Below are 17,901 nucleotides of genomic sequence, written 5' to 3' on the forward strand. Positions count from 1 at the left end.
CTTATCCCAAATTTTGAAATTAAGGGAGGGAAGCAGGTTTGAAATCGTGAAAAAATATAGGACACAACCAGGACATTCAGAACTACAATGTTTGGACTTTACATGAAGGTGAATCATGTCTATATTTTCCTGCTGAAAAGATAGAGACATAATGTGATTATTAATTTAGTTATCAAATGCATGGATAATTGAGGGGGAATGTCAGTTGATATTAAGACAAAACCTTTATTAGTTAATAACAACAATATATATATTCAGTTACAGATAGGTAGCCGTATTGGTCTGCCATAGTCAAAACAAAAAAAATTCCTTCCAGTAGCACCTTAAAGACCAACTAAGTTAGTTCTTGGTATGAGCTTTCGTGTGCATGCACACTTCTTCAGATCGTATCTGAAGAAGTGTGCATGCACACGAAAGCTCATACCAAGAACTAACTTAGTTGGTCTTTAAGGTGCTACTGGAAGGATTTTTTTTTGTTTTGAATATATATATTGTTAGCTTTGCCACTCTGAGTGCACTCTCATTGGCACTGTGACCAAAGAAGCAGCAGTGGCAGGGGTTCCTGGGAAGCTCTCACTGCTGCCACCACTTCTCTGGCACCACTGTGGATGCCCCACCCCCACCCCGCATTGCTGGAGAAGCAACGCCATCAAGGCTACCACCAGAGAAGGAGCTTCTAGCGACATCTCAACAGAACCCAAAAGTCAGTGCTGCCATCTCTTCTCACTTCTCTGGCAGAGGGGCACCCACAGTGCTGCTGTAGATGCTCTCTGGCACCACCACAGGCACCTCACCGCCTGCCCCCAACCCAGAGATGTGAGAAGAAGTGGCAGTCCCACCCTCCCACGGGAGAAGCAGCTTCCACTTTGATCTTGCTGGAACCTGGAAGTAGACACTGCCTCTGCTTCTCCTTCCTTCTCTGGTGGGGTGTTGGAGGTGGCAGCTGTAGGGTGAGGTATCACTTTCCCATTTCACCACAGGCAGTGAACTAGCCCAGGCCGCTCCTGTCTGAGTCTTTCACAATTCAGTTCGATGCACATCAAAACTAGTTGAGAAACTTGTCAAACGCCATAACATTAACAAGTGTCTGGATTTGAGGCTCCCTTTGAGTTTGAAGCAGCAGGGGGCAAATGACCATCCAGCCCACCCCACCCCCATCCCTGGGGGCACTAAGAAAAGCCAACCTTGGACGTCCATAGAATGTCAACTATTGTGTCCAGAGCACACCGCTCTTTTTTTCGCTTTCCAAAATAACGGAAGGGAAAGACTACACAGTCGACACAGCTTTGAAATGTGCAAGTGTCACCATCTTGCTTGCTTGCCTTCCGGCATCTTCCTGGCCGTGCCCACTTCCGACCAGCAGGTGCTGCTCTGCTACCATCGGCGCAGCGCGCTGTAGACAATTCGTGTTGCTTGCGTGAACCCAAAGCTACAGAATAATAAGAGGGTTGCTGTAAATCGCCCGCCCCCTGCTTCTTCCTCGCTGAGCAGTCTCATGGCCCATGAAATCGCTTCGCGGTTGCTTTCTCCCTCCCCCCCCCCCCGCCGCTTTCCAGTTGTCCCCTTTAAAACAAATAAAAAGATAAGCCCTCGGAGCGCGGCGATGCCGTTGCAGACTTTGCTCTCGAGGGTGCCGCTGCTCCCTCTCCCTCTCCCTCCCTCTTTGTTCTCAGCACAAACTCCGCCACGGAGAAGAAGCGTCACCGCGAAACAAAGCAGCCGGAGACAGTAGCGCGATTCACCACGACAGCGTGAAGAGCAATGGGGAGCTTTCTCCCAGGCCAAGCCCTTTGCAGACATGTGTTTAAAGGAAGGGGGGAAAGGGGTGGGAACAGCATCGGCCCCATTTCGCGCGCCTTCTTTTGAACGCAGCGCCCCCCGCCCCCGCCGAACCGTCCATTTGGGTCAACGGGGAACTCCTGGCTCTTTGCTTCAGGGAGTCGCTTCCAGGAAGCTGGCGAGCCCCGGCCGAGCCGCCGTTTCCTCGGCTGCCCCTTTTTGCAGTGAGCCTCCCGCCCACCTGCCGCCGCCACCAGAGGAGCCCCCTCCGCCCGCCCCCGCCAGGTGTCCCGGAGCACGTGCTCTCCCCCCCCCCGCTCCGCACCACTCCCGCATGCCCCTCCCTCCCTCCTCCCCGGCGGGTGCCTCTGCCGGGACCGGGTTGGGCCGGGGAGTCACATGAGCGGCCGCCCAAGTCTGCCCTACGCGGCTCGAGGAAAAGCCTCGGCTGGGCCGCGGAGGTGGCGAGGCGCTGCGCGGCTGCTGGCCCCCATCCCCGCCCCTCCTTCCGTCCCGCTCGTTTGATGGAGCAGCAACAGAGCGACCACCTGTGAGGAGCATGCGCTTAACGCAGGTAATACAACACCCCCACCCTCCCGCCACCGGCATCTCTCGCCTTGCGCTTCTCCAACTGCTCCCACGCTTTTGTTCTCTCTTCCTCCGCCCCCACCTTGGACGCTCACCTGAGGAAACCTCCTTTCCTCGGGCTTTGCGACTTCGGTGGGTTGGAGGACTCTTTGCCTCGAGAACTACTTTTCTCCCTGGCAGTGCCAGGCAGGCCAGGACATATTTGTACCTGAGGCTTCCCAGGTCCCCTCCCGCTTTCTCCACCGGGCCGCCTCCTCTCAGCCTAACCTAACCTCGTGTGGATATTGTGAGAAATAAAATTGGGGAGATCTCGTCCACCACCGCGTTTTTTCTCCTGTATGGTCTGCGGGCACATGAGGAGGACACAACTTTGCTGGGTCTGGTCGTTGCCCGGGTGGAAGACTGTGTGGGAACCACGTGTGTACTGCCTTGGGTTTCGTGTGGAATAAATGTAAGGCCATAGGAACAAATAAATAACATAGTAAGTGGTACTATGTTTATAAGCAGCTCAAAGTAAGGATGTAAAATAGCCACCTGTTCGTTGCATGGTGCCTAAACTGTTTGCCCCCATTCACATACACACACACTAGAGATTTAACTTAGAAACCCCAAGGAAGGAGCAGAATCTTGAACACAGTCTCAACTCCAACTAAAATTTTAAAACAACTCCTTCTCATATACTTTAGTCCTAGAAACTTTACTATTTAAGGCTGCAGTCCTAACAATGACTAATCAGAAGTGCTTGCTCCCAGGTAGGTGGAGTCAGGCTTGCAGCCTTAATCTCTTCCCCCTCCCCACTTTTCTTTCTGCTTTCCTTCTACCTTCTTTCTACCTTCAGGTAGCTTCAAGGCACAGAACGTACTCAGTAGATAAGGCCACTGAGGTGTAATTATGACATTTGTATCCCACCTTTCCTTCAAGGAACATATATGGCAGCATACATGGCTTTCCCCCTTCCCATTTAACCCCCTTGTGAAGTAGGTTAGGCTGAGAGACCGTGGATGACTGGCCCAAGGTGACCCAATGGTGTTGCAGTCCTCAACGCTGCCTCCTTGGAAAGGGGGTGTACCATACCAGGTAGCTCACCTGTGGGTAGAGACAGGTCAAAGAACAATGCTGGCCTGACCATCCGATGTGGGGAACAATTTGGATTAGGCGTCACATTATTCTGCTGCTGCCTCCTGGTGGGTGGGCACTCTAGGTGGCTGGCATACTGGGGTGGGCAGGCAGATAGATATCTCAGCAGCTGCCAATAACTTACCCAGCCAAGACATGCGGAAGAATGAACACTTGGATCCCAAACATGTTGCCCTCCTCTGGATATGTGTTTGTGTATGCTGTGCTGCTACTGTTATCAGTGCTACCTCCCTAGCACAGCCACGGTGATGAGCTTTCCTGGCTCTGTCTTTGAAGGAGGATAGGCGAGGAAAGCTATTGCCTGTCCCACCACTCTTTCAATGTGTTAACTAATCCAGATGGTTCCCCTCATCTCCTTGTTGAGCCAGCACTGTTCCCTGACCTTCCTTCACGCACAGGTGAGCTGCTTGGCATGCTACCGTTCCTGTACTGGAATTATTCACCTACTGTATAGCTGTGAAGTTGAGTGTTGTCAATTTAGACCTTGAAGGGGTTTCCATGAAGCTGCCTAGAAACAAAAAAATTAATCAAGTGAAGCTTTTTCCATCAGTGTGATCTGAGATGATGGAAAGCAGCACTTGGGGAAACTCCAGTACGCATCTCTGAAAAGAGATGAGGAGAGTTTTCCAGCTTTAAACCTGGCAACTTATTGAAGCCTCCTACACATTTGCTTACTTAGATAAACAGGTAACCTTCTGCCTCGTTTGTTGTCAGAGAGTGGGTGGATTTGGGGTTGTCTAGCCCAGGATGCGGGTGGCGCTGTGGGTTAAACCACAGAGCCTAGGACTTGCCAATCAGAAAGTCGGCGGTTCGAATCCCCGCGATGGGGTGAGCTCCCATTGCTCGGTGCCTGCTCATGCCAACCTAGCAGTTTGAAAGCACATCAAAGTGCAAGTACATAAATAGGTACGGCTCTGGCAGGAAGGTAAACGGCATTTCCGTGTGGACTACAACTCTCACTACTCCTGGCTAATGGCCAAGCTGGCTTTGGGGGTTGGGAGTTATAACAACATCTGGAAGTCCCAAGGTTCCCCACCCCTGTATTTAAAGACAGCTGTTTGGGGTGGCCCAGATGAAAGAAAGGAGAGGGTTCAGTCACCTTTAATACTAAAGCCCAGTCCTTTCCATGGCCCTTCAGTTTTTTCATGCAGAATACTTGTAAAGGTAAAGGGACTCCTGACCATTAGGTCCAGTCGGGGACGACTCTGGGGTTGTGGCGGTCATCTCGCTGTACTGGCCGAGGGAGCCGGCGTACAGCTTCCAGGTCATGTGGCGAGCATGACTAAGCCACTTCTGGCTAAGCAGAGCAGCACACGGAAACACCGTTTACCTTTCCGCCAGAGCAGTACCTATTTATCTACTTACACTTTGACATGTTTTCGAACTGCTAGGTTGGCAGGAGCAGGGACTGAGCAATGGGAGCTCACCCCGTTGCGGGGATTCGAACCACCAACCTGATTGGTAAGCCCTAGGCTCTGTGGTTTAGACCACAGCACCACCCATGTCCCTTCAGAATACTTGTAGCCAAATTTAAATATATGTTAAAAGTGGGGATATTTCCATAAGATGTAAGAATCTCCTTCAGCTTCCCATCCTAGGTTTTCATGCCTGCTGGGATCTTGGGGCATTCTCAGGTAATATCTTCTCCAATCAGAATAGCACCAACATTGGAAGCTGAACAGGAAGTATTTAAATGTTAATTTGGTACTATGGTGGCTGGATTGGTTATGCCATTATTTTTCTACCCTGTGCAAGTACCGACATTACTCTGATCTAACTTGCAGATATGATGTTTACTAAGTAAATGTCCTATTTACTAAGTATATGTCCTGCCTTAGACACCCATGGTAACTAACAACAATGGCATATAAGAAAAATAAAACATAATATGTTGTCTGCAAAGCACCACTATCTAGAAACAGTATCATGTGGGCTCTTCCCTTGTTTTTCTATCCTCATGGAGAAAATTCACCAGTTTTTAGTGTTGGTGCACTCAAATATCCCAACATTCAGGAGGTCTGAGAGGAGCCTTTCTGTAAGTTTGAACGCTGTAAACTAATTCTTTTCTTTCTGTCTGTCTGTCTGTCTGTCTGTCTGTCTGTCTTATGCTTTAAATGCAAGTTAAGGAATGCAGTCATACTTTGCTAATGCTACTTTTTATTTTACAAAAGTTTAGCAAATGCACAGCAGTTAGGAATTCAACAATAACATTGTTTCTTGCATGGAACACAGTGAAAGCTAGGGCTTCACATGCTGAATTTGTGTGTTGTACAACTGTTAAAAGCACATACATCCTTCCAGTGTAAAACCTTGGCAGCTCCAGGTCAAACTGATTGCTGCAGTCATGTTATGCCATGAAGTTACTATGTGAATTGTTTTGCTTGCTTTCTATAAGCCACATGGCCTACTACAGAACCTGGAGAGGAATTGGTGGAAAACTGTCCATTGTTCTCCTATTGATGGTTATGAGTCCTGATACAAACTACCGTCAGGATCAGTGTAGGGTGATAAGGTGAAAAAGAGGGCAGGGTTACTGCAGTTTATTTGGTAAGTAGAAGGTACGCCTAGTAAGCCACACCAGGGTTACAGTTAGTGCAGTTTATTTGCTTAGCAGAAGCTACGTCTAGTAAGCCACACATAATAAATTCACTCTGTTATACAACCATTAAAGGCATAGCTGTCAACTTTTTCCTTTTTTTTAAGGGAAATTCCCTTCTTCCAAATAGGATTCCTCGCAAGAAAAGGGAAAAGTTGACAGCTATGATTAAAGGTGCAAGAGCCCTATCCTTTTCTACTCCTGGCCACTCTTGATTGGAAGCAACTTGTTTCTGGATACCAGCTGGTGGAGAATAACAGTGAGAGAGTATTGCTGTACTCATGTCCTCCCTGGGGGCTTCCCATAAACATCTGGCTGGCCACTCTGAGAAACAGGATGCTGGACTAAATGGGACTTTGATCTAACATAGCAGGGCTTATGTTCTCATGCTTTTTATAGTCAACAAAAATGCCTGTTCACTTTTTTTTTTTTTTAAGGTGATCCCTTAGTGGAATCCTAGGAAATGGATCCAGGCTCCTTGAAATGTTTGTCTTGACCTACTTGATGGAGGTACCTTGCGGAAGACGGTGAATGTGAGGCGGAACTGGGCTGGCCACTTCTTTTTCTGAATTTGTTACTTCTGCCTACCATGGAACAAGGCGAGAGTCAGCAGGGACCCCCACCCGAGGGCCAGGAGGACAGCAAAAGCAACACAAGACCTTTGCCTGCTGGAGCTGTCCCTGTCAAGGGGGAAATAAAGAAACATGCAGTCACAGATGACTACAAAATCTCTAAGCGGGTGCTGGGCCTTGGCATAAATGGCAAAGTAATGGAGTGCTTTCACAAGGCGACAGGGAGGAAATGTGCTTTAAAGGTAAGTAGCTGTTGTTTCCAGACAAGAGTGCCTGGCGTGCTCTGGTCCATGGGGTCATGAAGAGTTGGACATGACTAAACGACTAAACAACGACAACAAGCTGTTGTTTCTCCTTATTTTGAGGCTAAAGACAAGTGTTGTGCTCTCTGCTGCAGCGATCTAGTTGCTCCTGAAGAATTTGAATTAAAAATTCTCTAAATTGAGGGCCTAGTTGTTCCAAACCTTTAAGGCTTTTCGAAGTAGTCCCTGAATTAGTGTTTTAAATTACTAATTGTAAAATTATTTTGCTCCTTTGCGTGGGCTGAAATATGCTTCCTTCTCTTCTCTCTCTATTCCCTCCCCCTGCCCGGCCGGTGAGTCAGATAGTGATTTGAATGCTGATGATGCTACACTGTGGTGAACCAGGAAAATATTGCCTGAGTTACTGAGTTTAGCAGTGCAAGAGATCTGAGATAGAAACTAAAAAAATGCATTTCCAACAACACTTTAATGTGGATTTGACAACAAGACCAATAGTACTGAGACTCAACGACCCCTGTCTATTAGCACCCTTTTCATTTAACGTCATGTTACATTTTTATTCTGTTAGAACTTACAGTCCTTTTCATTGGTGCAGTGTAACAAATGCTGCTTCAAGATGTATAACTATATATATTTCATACATAGTTAATATTGTGGTAATTTCCACTGCAGGGATGAGTGTTAATCCACTGCTATACTTTAAAGCACTTTTGGGGGAGCACTGTTGGAATGTTTAACAGAGTTTTGTTGTTGTTTTTTATTTGCCAAAAATGTTTTCAACAGATGATGATTAGAATAATTAAGTTGCATTAATTATTCAAAGAGTAAACATCCAATTATATGGTGCACTTATTATACTTATGGAACTGACACTGGTGACAAAACAAGGTCGTGACTAACAGGCTAGGCCAGAACCTTCCGGGCAGTTAAGGATGCTGAGAATGAAATCAGAGGGTGGCGTATACTCCAGCCTGATATAACCTTGAATAAATTATATGGCTAAGTTGCCATATATATGTAAGCAAGCAAACAAGAAGTGTAACTGCAGTGGAATATACTTGTTTGCCTAGATGGCTCCTAGTCATGATAGCTGTATGTTTTCTCCCTTATCCAAGGCAATATGCCTCTAAATACCAGATCATGAGTGGGAGAGTGCTCATGAGTGGCAGAGCATGTTGTGCTCGTGTCTTTCTTGTAGACTTCCACTTGCCATCTGGTTGGCTGCTGTGAGAACTGAATGCTGAACTAGGTAGGACAGGGGTCTGCAACCCGTGGCTCCGGAGCCGCATGTGGCTCTTTTACACCTTTGCCGTGGCTCCGGGGTGGATACTAGAGAGGGGAGGAGGCGCATTGTGCGCCCTGACACTCCCCACTGTGGCGGGCGCTGTACTGGCTGTGATGTCGCATGGGGGCGGTGCATGCGTTAGTCATGCACCGTCCCAACATCACCTTCCCGCCCGCTACATTGTAAGGGGCATGTATGGTGGTCACTACTACATTGTAAGGGGCATGTACGCAGGTCACTGCATTGAAAGGGGGCATGTACGCTGGTCACTGTTTTGAAGGGGAGTGAAGAACACACACACACAAAAAGGTAACTTGTTAATTTAACGTTTATTTCTATGAGAAGGAGTAATTCTGAGGGGTCAAACAAAGAAATAATAAAAAAGTGACAAAAAAGTTATTTTTATAATGACAAGGATGACATTGGGCCCTCATTATTAATTATTATTTACATCAGGCACTGATTATGATTTATGGTACACTGGGGCCCTGATTAATTTTCTATGTCGCAATGGTTTTGCGGCTCCCAGTTTTTTCTTCTTCGGAAACGGGTCCAAGTGGCTCTTTTTGTCTTAAAGGTTGCAGACCCCTGAGGTAGGACATCGGCCTCATCAAATAAGAGTCTTCTTACGTTTTTAGCTAGGCCTGGAGGGGAGGCATGAAATTGCACACTCCTCTGCAGGTGTCCCCAATATTCCATGAGCAAAGTTTTGGAGGATATGAGGTGGTGGGAAAGGAGCCTGTTGGCTGTTAGGAAGATGGTGCCAGTGGCAGTACCATCTGGAGTTGACTTGCCAAGTGCTTCTCTTTACAGCACTGGGTTAAGGGATTGTCAGGTGGTAGGAGCTATGCTACTCTCATTGTGGCTGGCTGCCATCTCTTCTGTCATTTCTCCCCATCCATCCTTTGGTAAGCTTGGGTCAGGTGGCCACCAAAGGGCCATTGGAGGGCATCTTGCCCAGGACATCATCATACTTGGCACTGCCTTGTCTTTGCTAAATCAAGAGTAAGTAGCGGATATATTCACAGTGCAATCCTTACTCAGAATTACCTTTGAGATCAATGCAGCTTACTCCCTAGTAGGTTTGAATATGGTTGCAGCCTGAAACTGCTGGGTTTTTTGCACACCTACCTGGAAGGAAGCACCACTGAAAAAATGAAACCTTTTCCTCAGTAGACATGTATAGGTTTGTAGGGTAAATCTCTTACGATCTGTCTCAAGTGTAGTAGTATGGATGTGCTTTTTTTATATATGCGCTTAGCCCATTATATGTGCATGTTGATGCAATTGAATGTCACATCAATATTGTGTTACCTGATTATGCTGCAGGCTGGACTTGATGTGCAAAGAAAGATGTTAACCAAGTCTCCATGCGTGCTGAGGCACCTTTTCATATGTGTTTTCTTGATGTTTTTAAAGCTCCTCATTCTTCAGACAAATACTACTGCAGATTGGTATAGGCATCTGTAGTACATAATCTGCCCTTTTGTACCCAAAGAAGCAAATTTAAGGCTTCGATCGTATACTTGGGAATAAGACCTTTTGAACACAGTGGGTCTTGCTTTTGAGGAAACATGTATAAGGTGAGTCTGTTCACTAACATTGCCATTTAGACACCTTCACCAAGAAGCATGTCCAGCTGAACTCAGTTGGGCTTTCTGCTGAAAGCACATGCATAAGAACACACAAGCATGGGTGACACAAGTATTATTTTCACCTGAATGAATACGCCAGTGTGAGGCCATCAAGATGTTCTTGGGCAATGTTGGTTACCCCTGCCCTATATTTATTTTTGGGCTCTTTGCAAGGTCATTCAGTCACAATTTCATAATTAGAAATGCTGCTCTGTTTGCAAGGCTCTGCATGCAACTGTAACATCTAGGCTGCGATCCCATGTAGCATATAAACTTATTTGGAATAAGTACTGTTGCTCAGTGGACCTTGAGAATAAGATTGCAGTGTTGAGAGACTGTTGAGCTGGATCTCTACAGAGAGGCTGAAGCCTGGTTCTCAAAACAGCAGATGAGGAGGTAACTCTGTACCTGAACTGTACCACTTCATACTGTCAACTGGAGAGGAGGGTTTTACACAATGGGATGCTACACACAAAGCAATTCCCTGCACACAGTGTGTTAAGTGTTAAGCAAAGCACATTCCTTCTGCCATGCACCCTTCAGTGATTTGTAGTGCAATCCTCTCTCCCTCTCCCTCTCCTTCCTTCCCATATTTTATATAATATAAAACGTGATAGTATCATTATTTTTCACAGAGAAATGCTGATCAATTACTTTATGTTTATTACAGCAAGAAGCTGATTGCCCATACTCTTATTTGGCCTCAGTTTATTTGCCGTTAACCATAAACGTTCACATATTCATTCATTCTCCTAACTAGTTGTTATAGATCCCTCTCTGTGTTAAACAAACTAGAATTTTGGGGACATTTTTTCACAAGTGACATTAAGAGCATCTTTAGCATGGAATAAGTCAATTGGGTGTGTTTAATAGTGGTTATGTTAAAAGAAGAAATGTGTATTCTAGTCACTGTAGGTTTTTCATTCACTTTGCATATTCAAAACTTAAGATGCTCATGATTTCTGAAAACTGTGTCTTGGCATAGCAAAGGTCTTGTTTCTGATCAATTTCTGTCACACCTGGGAGCCTTGTCTATACATATTGATGTTGATTCTAATTGTGTATCAACAATAATATTGGAAGAGAAATGTGCTTCCATGGCACTAACTCCAACTCAATGTTGCTATGTTAGCAGCAGGGTTGGGAGAGCAAACGACAATCCTGTTAATCCATATCCTAATTGCAGTTGTTTCCTCTGGCCCTGTGTGAGTATACAGAATGTTGAAATTCAGGGTTCACTCCAGGTTTTGTAAGGCCCTTCAGATGCTGTTGACCATGGTATTCTCCTGGATCAGTTCTGTGAGTTGGGGGTTGGAGGCACCATTTTTCAGTGGTTCTTCTCTCACCTGTAGGGCTGGTTGCAGAGAGTAGTGTGAGTGACTGTGTGTCAGCACCCTGACTGTTAAGTTGTGAGATGTAACAGGGCACTATTTTGTTCCCAGTGCTATTGAACATCTATGAAGCCATTGGGAGATTTGGAGCATGATGTCTTCAGTATGCTGCTGACACTCACCGCTATTTCTTTGTAACAATTGAATTGGGAATAAGTCCAGAATTGGTGCCTGGATGTGGTGGCAGGCTGGATAAGGGCCAATAAACTGAGGCAGAATCCTGGCAAGATGCAGACCTTACTGGGTGGTTCCTGGGTCTGGGAAATTTGGCACTTGCCTTGTCTGGACAGTATTGCACTCCCTTTGAAGACACAGGTTCATACTGTGGGGGTACTCCTTGGTTTCATCTCTGTCGCTAAAGGCTCCATTGGTTCCAGCTGGAACCCCAGCTGTAGCCATTCTTGGACAGTGATAATCTGGCCACAGTGGCCATGCATTTGTCTACTCAAGGCTTGACTCCAATGCAATTTCTGTGTGACTGCCCTTGAAGTTGATCTGGAAGCTGCAGTTAGTGCAAAACGTTGTTTTAAGGATGCTATCATCAACACATTACACCTTTATCAAACCAGCTGCAGTGGCTGCCTATATGTTACCAGGCCAGGTTCAAGGTGCTGTTACTTATTTTCAACTCCCTGAACAACTTGGGTCCAGGCTACTTAAGAAGCCACCTCTCCCCTTACATCCCTCCCTAGCCACTATGTTCCGTGGTAGAGGACTTCCTGGTGGCACCAAGAGTTCCTACTGTTCGTCTTGCAGTCCACCACTGGTAGAGCTTTGAGTATTGTAGCCCCTTAAATGTGGAATTCATTACCATCCGAGATGAGGCACATTCCAACCATCTACTCTTTCAGATGCATGCTCCAGGCCCTTTTATTTACCTAAAGCTTTTCTGAATGAAATATTAGATTATTGCCCAGTGACCATCTTCTGGTGTTGTACTATAAATTTTTGTGTATATTTTACACTTATCTTTGGTTTTCTGTGCACTAGTCTGATACTTTATAATGTTAGTGTTTGATAGATATTTTAAACTAAATAAGACACACCCCATCCCCCACTTCCTTAGTAAATCTGCCTCCTCACTGCCCTTAGCACCAGCTGCTGGTCCTCTTTCTCATCATAACTTCTGTCTGCTTGCTTGCCCCCAGCAAGCATGCAGTGTGGCATCTACTGCTCCACTTTCTCACCACCACTATTGTCTGGGGCAGAGTGAGAGGTGGAGGCTGTTGTCGGTGGTCTCGCTGCTGGGATGTCACACCCTAGCAGATGTGGGACCTTGCTGACCTTGGGTTCTGGCCAGGGTCACAAAATGACTTGTCTAGACCTACTAAATTTCAATCTTTAATGACTAAAAAGAGAAGCCAAGAGGAATGGCATTGCTGGGAGAGCAAGTAGCCTTTCTCAATGTCTTATTCACACCCTCTTGAAAGGATTAGATATGCAATTATATTCTTTTTTAAAAAATCACAACTTTAAAATAGTCCCAGCGCTATCATTTGAGCTCATCTTAACAATCCTAGATAATTATAAGTAGGAAGGAACACTCAATACACAATAAAATACAAATGCTTTCATTTTGTGTTTTCATCTTTGTATTCAGAAAGTAGGAGTGGGCAAAATCCATTATTTGCAGAGATACATGGGCACACACAACCAGATAATCTGCACCAGTGCTCTGAGATCCAAGGTGGTTTCTGTTGCTGGGAATGCTGTTTCACAGTAGGCTTCCGACATCACCAAACTCTCCCCATCAAGGCTTTTCTGGACTTGGCAGATGGCTTCTCTTTGCCAAAAAGCTTTCTCTCACTGTGGGAACCAAATCAGAACGGTCTGTATCTGGACAGACTATTCAATAGAAAGATTTTTTTTTTACTTAAGTACTTGATGCAAAAGGTTTTTAATGGACTGAAACACACAACCACAGAGCCATATGTCACTCAACCACTGCACATTGTGATTGAGAGGTCCATGTTGTTTCATATAGTTCCTGTTAGAGGAACCTTTTCAAAATGCTCACTAATAATTTTAGTCTGGGAATATAAAATGTGGCTTCCCCAAAGACATTGCAGGAGCTTTAACTGTGGCTTTGGTTATTTTCCTAAAGTGTTAAGTGGTTTGATTTGCCCTGCTTGGCATAGCAATTATCTATGCACTTCTTAGAAGTGCTGTCAACTTTGTTTCCCTTCGAATGAAATGCCACACACACTGCTGGCTTAGTCTAGAAAACCCAAACTGGTTTTCTTGCTCGTAAGCCAAACTACTTAAGGGCAGCATTTCCAAGTGGAAGGAATGCATGGAATTAAAAGGACAGAAGGATAAGCATGGCTAGTTCATGCCATCCAGGCCAACATGATGGCCAAGGGCTCATACTGCTTCTTATGTGGCCTCTTCCTGTTAATTGCTTTAACATGACTCAGTGACAGCTCAGAGCAGGCTGCTTTTGTGTGGTTAGCACTTTCATGTGCACATAAAATCTCCTTCTTTTCCCACTCTCTCCTTATTTGGAAAATACAATGTCTATCAGATACTGAATACACTGAATTATAATTCACAGTACAGTATTTAATGATTGAGGGAGAGGTGCATTAGAGTACGGTGTGTTTCATTGCATGGTGTGCAGGGGGTCCTCCTTATTGGTTCTGATAAAATAATATAAATAATCAAAGGGACATATTAACCAGATTTAGCAAGCTGGGGCAGTGGGTCTTTCTATTGCTCCAAATGACATTATTTGTTGGGACGAAGCAAACAGTTGCATTTTTAGCCCTGTCAGTGGTTCCCTAAAGCAACATTAAAGGATTTGATTTGCAGGAAAGAAAACAAATCATTATACTGAACCATACACATAATAGGCAATCCCCTTTTAATTATCAATGAAATGCAAACTATTACTCCAGGTCACATGAAAGTAGCATATTGCAGAGGTTAGAGACTCAGCAATATGTATTGCAGGAAGCTATATTGCAGATCTTGAAATAGCTCCTTTGAAGAATATATTCATATGTTTTTATTTAGCTTTGCTCAATCTGTAATTGATGGTTAGACACCTAAGAAATAAAATATGGATAAGCATTTCTTTTAAAAAGGTCAAATTTTGGCACTAATAATGATTAGTACAGGTGAAGTCAGCCCCTCGATAATGAGTTCAACAGTAGTTTCATGGAATATTTGAAGTCTCCTTTGATTATGAGGGATCAAAACTCTTCCTTTCAGGGAGCTAATATATTGTGAGCTAATGACTTGTTGCAGAACAAGAAATTTTGTTATAGCTGGTCTGATACTGATCCGCATGGCCTCTCCTGCCAGAGGAATAACAGTCAAATCTAGAGTGAAACATTTCAAATGCTTAACAGTACAAAACTTCCCACAGCTTTCATATGGGTATGAACATGGTGAAATCCAGTTTAAATGGCGGAGGAAGTGTAGTGTGACTAACCCTGATTGACTGAACTCTTCTATGCCCTGTCCAAGATCCCAGGCAATCTACTAAAGGCTACAAATGCACATTAAGAGTCTGGCTGCAAGGAAATAATATATGTGTAAGAAATGCTTGTTTCCTATAGTGTATCATTTGCAAAACACTCCGCATTTCTCATTATGCTAAACATGTATCTTACAGCTAGGTGATAATTCCCATAGAGAGATTAATGTAGTAAATCCCAGTCTTTACAAGGCTTCCAGGGGAGTTACCTAGGTGTATTTTAAAAATGTATCTTACAAAGGCTGACAACATACATTTCTGTTAAAGCTTATTTCTTATGTCAGTTCATTATGATTTTGGTGCAGCAACTACCTAAACCTGTGGCTTTGATATGTTATTAATTATGCTACATTCTGGTGATGCTGTGGGTGCTTGCAGATGGTGGTGTGAGGCTTAAATTACCTTAGAATCATAGAATTGTAAGGAACCCTGAGGATCATCTAGAGCAGCGGTTCTCAATCTGTGGGTCCCCAGATGTTGTTGAACTACAACTCCCATCATCCCTGAGCTTTGGCCTTGCTATGTCCCATATGGAGATCGAAACTGCAACCTTGCTGGTATCAGAACCGCACTCTAACCAATGGAGCTATCTGATCCTATTAGTAACCAGATAGTTTGGAGTCGAAGGATTGTGCCTGGTGCTAGTCCTACTCAGAGTAAACACACTGAAAATAATGGACCTAAGTTGGTCATGGTCATTAATTTCAGTGGGTTGACTGTGAGTAGGACTAGCATTCGATATAACCCCAAGTTAACTGATTAACTGTTTTGCATTGTTAAATGTTTAAAGTTATGATGTTGGCTGCCTTGTAAAAAAAAAAAGAAGAAGAATTGCTTAAGAGAGTTCAAGCAAGTTGATTCTAATTCATCAAAGTGGAAATGCAGGAATTGGGGGAGGTAGAGAGTCTGTATAAACCATAATGTGTCTTTGTAAAACAGGCCATGCGGCTGCTCCCTTTATTATGTTATTTTCCAATCAGCCAACAAACTGAAACAAGTTTACCCAGATTTACGGCTTAGCTGGAGCCTTAGGAAGATCAAGGTACCTTTCTACAACTTCAGCACATTTGAAGATCTGTCATAGGATGTTGAACTATCACACCACACTATGTGTTTGTTGGGTGTGTATCATTCATTCATGTGTTAGACCTAAGGTAATTCATTCAGGGAAGAATTGCAGGTGCTGGTGTGTTTTAATTCTCCCCACCACCTTATGTTTGTGGTTTTTCTTGGTATGGTATGTGGGGAAGGTTAAAGACCAGGCCTATGCAGGTTGGCCCATTTGGTCACTGCCCCACTAACTTTTGTCTTCTGGCGGTCCAGCCTCACTTACCTGCCTTCTTACTTACAAGAAACCCAAGGGAGGTAGTAATTGTTAGCTTCCTCCTTCTTAGTCTCAGTGTTGCCTTTCTAGAATGCAGCAGGGGAGAGGATAGCGAGAAAACTAGGATTGGTCGGCTTTGCCTATCATTGACCATAGCTCCACCAGCTGTTGCTTCCCTTGCCTCTGAGTCCCAGTGGCAACCAGTCACCAGTGAACACCCTCAACCCTTTTGCCACTTCCCTTATCAAACGAGCAGGCCACTTATGACTTTTAGAAGGTGACTTTAGACAGCACCACACATTATAGACAAGTAACAGCAAAGAAAACCTGAATGAATCATACTTCCTCTGTAACTTGCACAAGCTGGAATCCTGAAATTATCATCACTGATAACTGGGTGTTTGCAACCAACTTTTGGGCAAGTTACAAGTGGAACTTGCAACAAAGTGTTGCAATGTGGAATGTCCTTGTTCAGAGTTTTCCATTCGATTCCCAGCATTTCATGTCCACAGAACATGATCATTTTGCTTCTCCCTCCACCCACCCCTTTAGTGTGTTTTCCATAAAGACTTTCTGTTCTTCTGCAAACCTTGGGGATACCCCGAACCTGCTCATTCCTCCCTCTTGTTTGTAGATGGTGCCCTTTTAGCTACATAAGAACCTGCACTCAGAAAACGGAGTTCATGTTGGCGTATCTGTTGCAATAAGCAACAGAAGATTCCTTGTCTGCCTAGTTGATGTTCGTTTTGCTGTAATTATTTATGATTATACTTAACAGTGGGAAAAAAGCCAAATGGGGCATTTTTAAAGGAGCATTTTATTCCGTCCATCGTCTTTCTTGGCCCTGGGGTGGTTTACAAATGTATTAAAACACCATGTTCTATGCATTAAATCATAGTAATACATGGGAAGTGAAATTAAAGCAAATACGCAAATAAGGTTGGAGAACCAACAATGCTGTGGATACTTCCATAAACTGCCAATGCTTCAATGCTTGGGAAAATAAGCAAGTTTTATGCTGACACCAGCCAAACTTCTATGAGGAGGGTGTCCACAGTTAGAGCTCTACCATAAGAACATCTAGTCCAGCATCCTGTTTTCATAGTGGCCAACCAGATGCATGTGGAAAACCTGTGGCAGCATGCCTAGTAGCCATTGATGGCTTTATATTCCATGAATTTGTCTAATCCCCTTAAAAATAAAAAGGCATCCAAACTGGTGGTTGTCACTACCTCCTATGGGAGCAAATTCCATAACAATTAGGTGCTGTTTGAAAAGCTACTTCCTTTTGTCTGCCCTGAATTTTGTATCATTCAGCGTCATTGGGTGGCCACAGGTTATAGTTTTATGAATCATAGAATTGTGGAGTTGGAAGGAACCATGAGGGCCATCTAGTCCAATCCCTTGCAATGCAGGAATCTTTTGCGCAGCATGCACCACAACTCTGAGATTATGAGTCTACCAACTGAACTATCTCAGTGTGGTAGAATGCTCTCCACCATGGAAAGAGCCTGTATATGTGCGTTGTCTGAACACCAAAGTAACCACTGCCGGGGATGTAAAATGCCTGTGGTCAGACACTCCTCACACATAGGATATCGGATAATATCATTTTAAGCATTATGCATGGAACACTGGCAGTGATGTGTTGGGATGGGATGTTTCAACCAGCCCTTACTGGCTACATTTCCTGGTTCTAGATCCACTGCAAGCTGTGTTCCATCCAATGAAGTTGGAATAGAGTAGATGGCCTCTTTAATGAGTTGGAAAATAATGAGAACTCCTTCCTTTTTGTAATCAGTAGAAACCTGGGGTGCTGCCTTTCTCTATGGAAGCACACAAATTATCTGG

At 44.6% G+C, this 17,901-nt stretch overlaps 1 protein-coding gene across 4 annotated transcripts in view; it reads left to right on the forward strand.

Annotated features, from left to right (window-relative positions):
- MAPKAPK3 (MAPK activated protein kinase 3) overlaps positions 1-17,901 on the forward strand; it is an 89,847-nt gene that overhangs the window by 15,968 nt on the left and 55,978 nt on the right. The window contains exons 1-3 of one of the 4 annotated variants that reach the window (XM_077924752.1): positions 2,130-2,353; positions 4,896-4,965; positions 6,538-6,914. In XM_077924752.1, the coding sequence (XP_077780878.1) occupies positions 6,690-6,914 (225 nt within the window). In that variant the 5' untranslated portion in view covers positions 2,130-2,353; positions 4,896-4,965; positions 6,538-6,689. Of the gene's footprint in view, positions 1-2,129; positions 2,354-4,895; positions 4,966-5,520; positions 5,540-6,537; positions 6,915-17,901 lie in introns of those variants that run through there. The other 3 variants (XM_028718697.2, XM_077924754.1, XM_077924753.1) reach the window with 3 other exon arrangements.

Source organism: Podarcis muralis, chromosome 2, assembly GCF_964188315.1.
Source record: "Podarcis muralis chromosome 2, rPodMur119.hap1.1, whole genome shotgun sequence".
NCBI lineage: Eukaryota > Metazoa > Chordata > Lepidosauria > Squamata > Lacertidae > Podarcis > Podarcis muralis.